Source organism: Frankliniella occidentalis, unplaced genomic scaffold (genome assembly GCF_000697945.3).
Source record: "Frankliniella occidentalis isolate FOCC.00 unplaced genomic scaffold, Focc_3.1 Scaffold275, whole genome shotgun sequence".
NCBI classification, from domain to species: Eukaryota; Metazoa; Arthropoda; class Insecta; order Thysanoptera; family Thripidae; genus Frankliniella; species Frankliniella occidentalis.
Window position 1 is genome coordinate 136,336 of NW_026267401.1, and position 6,125 is coordinate 142,460.

At 36.7% G+C, this 6,125-nt stretch overlaps 2 protein-coding genes across 3 annotated transcripts; one reads left to right on the forward strand and one right to left on the reverse strand.

The window, feature by feature from the left end:
* LOC113216655 (uncharacterized) lies at positions 1 to 1,088 on the reverse strand (the record flags this gene model as incomplete). Its single annotated transcript, XM_026436431.2, is given in 5 exon segments — positions 1 to 106; positions 189 to 291; positions 380 to 512; positions 604 to 751; positions 881 to 1,088. Coding segments are annotated over 5 exon segments (607 nt in total), but the record flags the coding sequence as incomplete, so codon positions are not given.
* Positions 1,089 to 1,125: 37 nt separating this feature from the next.
* On the forward strand, positions 1,126 to 6,119 carry LOC113216688 (zinc finger protein 420). Of its 2 annotated transcripts, none has more exons than XM_026436485.2 (14): positions 1,126 to 1,378; positions 1,456 to 1,731; positions 1,831 to 1,962; positions 2,044 to 2,547; positions 2,630 to 2,766; positions 2,851 to 2,907; positions 2,991 to 3,343; positions 3,421 to 3,704; positions 3,780 to 3,973; positions 4,060 to 4,275; positions 4,399 to 4,660; positions 4,931 to 5,287; positions 5,369 to 5,586; positions 5,655 to 6,119. In XM_026436485.2, exons 2-14 carry the CDS (start codon positions 1,534 to 1,536, stop codon positions 6,097 to 6,099), a joined length of 3,357 nt encoding a protein of 1,118 aa, XP_026292270.1. In that variant the 5' UTR covers positions 1,126 to 1,378; positions 1,456 to 1,533; the 3' UTR covers positions 6,100 to 6,119. The 2 variants fall into 2 exon arrangements, with proteins under 2 accessions (XP_026292270.1, XP_026292272.1); XM_026436487.2 differs by having other exon boundaries at positions 2,044 to 2,538.
* The last annotated feature ends 6 nt before the right edge of the window (positions 6,120 to 6,125 follow it).

The window sequence follows — 6,125 nt, forward strand, 5'->3', positions numbered from 1 at the left end:
AGTAGTTTTCCAAGACCATATCAAGCTTCTGCTTCAAGTCTTCAACTTCTTTTAGGTGCTTTCCAGATAGCTTGGCTGACACAATCCAATCAGACACTTCTTGTCTCTGTAAAGACATAAGCAATCAAATTAACCATTTCACCCAAAAATACAAACATGAGAGGATTGTGCAAATTATTATTAATTACCAGCTTTGGTAGAAGGTTTCCCCATTCTACTTCGTAACTTAATGGTTGCCACCGTGGGTGCTGAACAGTCCATACACATGCTTCAATCATATCAATAGTTTTTCTGTAAATGAAATCACAACCAGGTTACTACAATAAACTGCTAAGGTTCCCTTGGCTCCATTCGCTTTGAGAATGCTGGTACACTCCACCTGTGCATGTGATGTGGTAAAGGTAATGCATCCTGAGACATTGGGTCCTTTAATACTTGCTGTAAAAGTTGGCTGGAGTTATGAATAAATTCTAAACAGGTAGCAATGTTTGCTGCCAAATCCATACCGTCATCTAAAAAAAGCAAACCGAGAAGTGGTTAAAAGAAACTAAAGATTTAGAAGCATCAACATAATAATTTGACAACAATCAGATAGTCACGTACAAACTGTATTTTCCACCTTTTCAAACAATTTGATGAATGGTTTTAAATCAATTTCACTTTGACGCTTCAACGTTTCAACTTTGGTATCAGAAATTTGCTTCAGGATGGGAAAAGTTGGAAGTCTAGACAAACTTGGAGGCAAACAATCCTGTGGGAAACAGGAGACAAGTGCAAAACGATGAAATTTCAAATAATTTCACTCTATGAAGTACTGCTTTTTCAAAATTGCAATTGAATCTAGACTGAATAGAATTTCCTAGAATGACACTAAACTAACCTCTGTTGTCACATTTTCTTCAACTTCACTTTTTGGTTGACCGATGGAAGAGTTGTCGCTTAACTGAGAAAACACCTGAGACAAATTGCTTTGAATGCGCAGAGCAACCTCTTCCATTTTTGTGTGTTTGCCTTAACAATGTTGACAGAGCAGAAAGGAAGCAGCAGAAGCCGAATAATCTGAAATTTGAATTGAAAGGGAACAGATGACAGTTGATGTAGAGGTGGTGGTGGTGGTGGGGGGGGGAGAGGGGAAAGGAAATCATGTTGGTCGTTGGTGGCAAAAAAATCAAGAGAAAATCAAGGATTCAAGTTTGTTTATTGTTTAAGGCATAACAACCAGTGATATTTTGGTCTTTTGAAAGCCGTTGTAATGTTTTTAATACGTCTACTTGCGACTCAAATCGCTGTCTGAAGGCTGAATACCTTTCGAATAGAATCGTCTGCCAAAGACCAAAAGGTTATGTAGTTTGTTTACATACAATTCAAGCAGGAAAACGTAGGTATTTCTGAGAAGCTTTTGTTAGACTATCATGGGACAGCTTTGAAAAAAAGCCTTATTTATCTTTTGTTTAGTCTGGTAGCATGACAGCCCCCAAGCATTGTAAGAGACACTAAACAAGAAGTGTTCTATCATCTCATAAGTCCAATACAATGCAATCATTAGCGTCGAACACATCTCTGTGCCATCAACAAGGGTTGCAGACAAATAGTTGGACTGAATTACTTCAGAATTTTAAGAAGATATGTAGAATATGTGGAGCTCAAAATGATTACCTGATATCTATATTTGGTGCAGAGGGGGAAACACACAGTCTGGATCATAAAATCCATTTATATCTTCAGCTTCAGGTTGGTTATAATGCTAATATGGTTCCAGCACTCAAAACAAATCTTTTAAGTCCCAAGGGACTCCCAAAGGTCATATTATCTTATACCTTTTTGCCCTAGGTGCGGAGGGAGGATGTCCTACCTTCACAGCTTTGCTATGAATGTATGTCATCATTATTATCATGGCATTTACTTTATCAGAATTGTCAGGAGGCACATCATAGATTTCAAAAAATGTTGGAGAAAGCTGAGGTATTGTTGTGTCTAAGTGAGAAATGTTATCCTGTCTTTACATTATCTTCTGTTATCCCCATATTTTTGACTTTGTTTCAGTTCCCTATCAGACAGGAGTCTGTTCTTATTTCGCCACCAAAGACATTGGAGCGATTTCAAATTTCATCTCATGATTATTCCAAACTAAGCTTGCCCACAGACACACAGAACGATATTCACCATGGGATTGATGTTACCAGCCAGCAGCATTTTCCTAACACACCACATATAAATGTAAATCAGCTAGTCGAAGATCAGGAAAATAGGCTACTCTCTTATGAAATTAAATCTGATAGGCATTTACAATACCACAACTTACCTGAAGTAGAGACAGTGGATCAGAATGAATTGGATAGGGTATTTGTCTCAGAAATCCCTTCATCCATGCCCATAAATAGCAGGGTGATAACGAACATATCTCATATTGTGTCAAATATTTCAAATGAAATTCAATACCAGGAACATGCTGAACTGTCTCATACAAGCACTCACAACCTAGAGAATGAGTCTGATGATGAGTATGGATGTATCTCTAGCCACAAGAAAGATTCCACTGTAAGTACAGTAAGTACAGACCTGATATTTTTACTCTGGTTCACTCTTAATCGATCAGCAGAAAATAATTATAATTTTCAATTTTCTGCAGCTAAGAAAGACCTCTAAACAGAACTCTTTTCTTAAAAAGAAATCAAGCTCTTTAAGTTCAGAAAGTAGAGGAATGCTACCTCAATCTAATGATGCATTAAGAGATGATGTTATGGCTTCACAGTTTACAAATCGTGTGTAAGTAAAAATGGAAAAAATATTGTGATAATAATAATGCACTACAGATTCAATTGTTGTATAAAATAGGTTTCTGCTTGACAGGTCAGCAATCCAACTAACCACCAGTAGTGATTCTTATCAACAAGAAAGTACGTGTAGGTCAGTATGAGTTTTGTACATTGCCAAACATGTCAAATATTACATCTTGTTTGAAATAAGTCTTCTTTTTTTTTTTGAAATAGGTCAAAAAGTGTTCTTGTGAGGCATGAGTCAGTTCACCCCTCTGTGCTGGTGTCTGACAATCAAAACGCTTGTCATATAGCTGAAACTGAAGCAAGCACTTTCATTGAGTCTGCCGTCATAAGAGAACACCGTAATATTGGTAGTTTGAATAATGAAGGCAAAGGCACAATGGTGTCTGTTGTTCGGCCAACTTGTTTAAGACGAGCTCCCACAGCTGTTGTTGTGATTGAAAATGTTAGTACTAAGTGTAATAGTGAGTCAAAAGAAATCACTGCTGAGGATGAAGAAGATAAACTCTATAACATGCAAACTTCAAGTAACAATTGTATTCAAGATTCTTCAGAATCCAAAGGTAATTTTCATTCACAGAAATGATGGTTTTTATTTCTAATCCACTTCAAATCTAACAGTGTCTTAATTTTTTTCCAGATGCTTATACAAGTTCTTGTAATGCTACTTCAATAAGATGTACTGAAGGAGAAGCTAAAGGTTTAGACTTATCTCATATTTGTTTCTTATGCAAAAAATTCATTAGTAACCCAGTGTTGTTGCTCTCACATGAAAAATCTCACCTAACTGACTCTAACCCCCCAATTACTTTTATCTGCAAGTTTTGTTCACATCCTCAAAACTCTCTTCATGAGATGCATTTGCATTATACAATACATGAGATAGAAATGGGAAAACTACAAAAAAATTATAGCAACAGAAGGGTAAGCAAATTTTGGGGGTTTACAATACCTAACAGAAAGCAAATGTCTAATTTTTTTCTTTTCTTAAACTCTTAGGTTTACTTATGTAAGCAGTGTGGACTAGTTTGTGCTACCGAAGAGCGGTTGGCAGGACATCAGCGACTACATGCTGACAGTGTTGAATCATTCAGACATGAATGCAAAACTTGTGGAGAAACCTTTAGCACCCGAAGTAAATTGAGTGTCCACTTGTGGACACATGCACTGAAACCATCTCTTAAGACTTTCAAGTATGTTACTTCATCACAAATTGATATGCTTTAGTTTGATTTAAGTTATGAAGTGCTGAATTGTTAACCCAGTATCATCATTGTAGATGTCATATTTGTGGCAAGGGATTTGGGACTAAATCATCTGTGATGGAACATCGTCTTAAACACACAGAAGAGGAGAAGTCTCGTGCGTTTAAGTGTGTAATTTGCAGTATGGCATTTGGAAACAATACACTTTTAGGGAAACATCGCTTAACTCACACTCAAGAGGAGTTAGCAAGACCTTTCAAATGCACATTTTGTGGCAAGGCATTTGCAAGGTATTTAAGACACTTGAAAGTAAAGTAGCAATCCTTTAAGGCTTGAAGTAAATTAAACAAACTGAAATGTTATTTGCACATTTTTAAAGTATATAGATTTATCTGTTTTTATTTTTATTTCAGGAATCACACTCTTCAAATTCATTACCTCTCTCACTCCAATCAAAAAAACCATATATGTAATCAATGTGGAAAAGGATTTAAAATGAGAAACTCTTTAATACAACACATGAGAACACACCAGGATCCAAGTGTGTTGCCTTCATACCCTTGTAGTCTTTGTGGGAAAAACTTCAAGGTCAAATCTCGACTACGAGACCATTTACGTCTACACAGTGGAGAGAAACCATTTGTTTGTGCAACATGTGGAAAATGTTTTCACAAGGTATGCTACTTTTATGCAAGCTAAAGGTTCCTATATGTTTTAGCAAATACTGCATCTATTCAATTGTGAGCTACACCCCACATTTTACCACAAGAAAGACGCCTATAAGACCCGTGCACATTGGGCACCTAATTCTAAGCAGTACCCCTACATTTGGGTGTCAAAATTAGACTGAAGGGTGTGACTTACAATCAAATAAATATGGTATTTGTTGTGTTGTACAATATTATTATAATTGGAATTAATCTTCTGGAACTTCATAAATTTTAGGTGACAGCTTTGCATACCCATGAAATCAGTCATACTGAAAGAAGAGCCTTCATGTGTGATGTTTGTGGAAAAGCATTTAAGTGGAGTAAAAACCTCAGACAGCATAAGTCAGTGCATATCGATCCAAATACAAGCACAGCCCAACCCCAGCCAAGTACTTCCAGTTCTAACAGCTCTGGTTGCAAATTAAAATCAAAACCAAAACAGAAGTTATGTCAATGCGGCCTGTGTGGGAAGGAGTTCTCCAGTAAGGCCAGTTTACGACACCATGTACGAAGTATTCATGATGAGAGGGAAAACAAATCAATGAAAACTACAATATGCTCAATTTGTGGCAAAGAACTTTCCAATACAGCAGTAAGTACCGTACATTCAATTTTACTGGAACACCCCACTTGAGAAACAAAGTCACATAGCTTTTGCTTTTCTTTTTTCAAGGGACTCATGAGACATATGAAAATAACTCATGGAGGAGAGAAGGCATTTAAATGTGATATTTGTAGCAGAGAATACTCTACCAAAGTTGCAAGAGATGATCATCGACGGTCTCATACTGGCGAGCGACCCTATACATGCAGTATCTGTCCAAAGACATTTTCATCCCTTTCAAATCTCCACATTCACAAAGCCTCACACAGTGAAGACCGTCCACACAAGTGAGTATTGTTTAATTTTCATAAAAGGGGAGGTGTGAAGCTTTATCTTAACGATTCTTCATTTTCAGATGCTCATACTGTAACAAGCAGTTTAAAAGACGTGCACATCTTGTACCACATATACGTACGCATACAGGAGAAAAACCATATGTTTGCGATATTTGCTCAAGGGGTTTTGCCCAGAGTAATGACCTACATAAGCACCGGCTAACACATTCAAATGATAAGGCTTTTACATGTTATTGTGGACAGGCCTACCGTATTAAAAGAGACTTGATTCGTCATCAAAATAAACATCACCCTCATAACTTACCACCAGAGGCTCAACCACAAGTTGGTTCAGAATCATTGAACACTGTAGTAGATATATCTCATCAGAAACAACAAATAATTTTAACACCTGGACTTCCTTCCGCCTCAGCTTCAAGTTTCAATCCCAATCAAACATCTGATACTAATGTCATATCATCATCAATAATTATCTGTAATTCAATGATGCAAAACAAGAGATAGATAGAAATAAATATAAGAATTTATTT

Bases quoted from the DNA above. Each gene is read 5' to 3' on its own strand.
- LOC113216688 (XM_026436485.2), top strand. From the start codon at position 1,534: ATGCAATCATTAGCGTCGAACACATCTCTGTGCCATCAACAAGGGTTG. The intron at 2,548-2,629 runs GTAAGTACAGAC...AATTTTCTGCAG, and splicing joins AAGATTCCACTGTAAGTACA to CTAAGAAAGACCTCTAAACA. The intron at 3,344-3,420 runs GTAATTTTCATT...ATTTTTTTCCAG, and splicing joins AGATTCTTCAGAATCCAAAG to ATGCTTATACAAGTTCTTGT.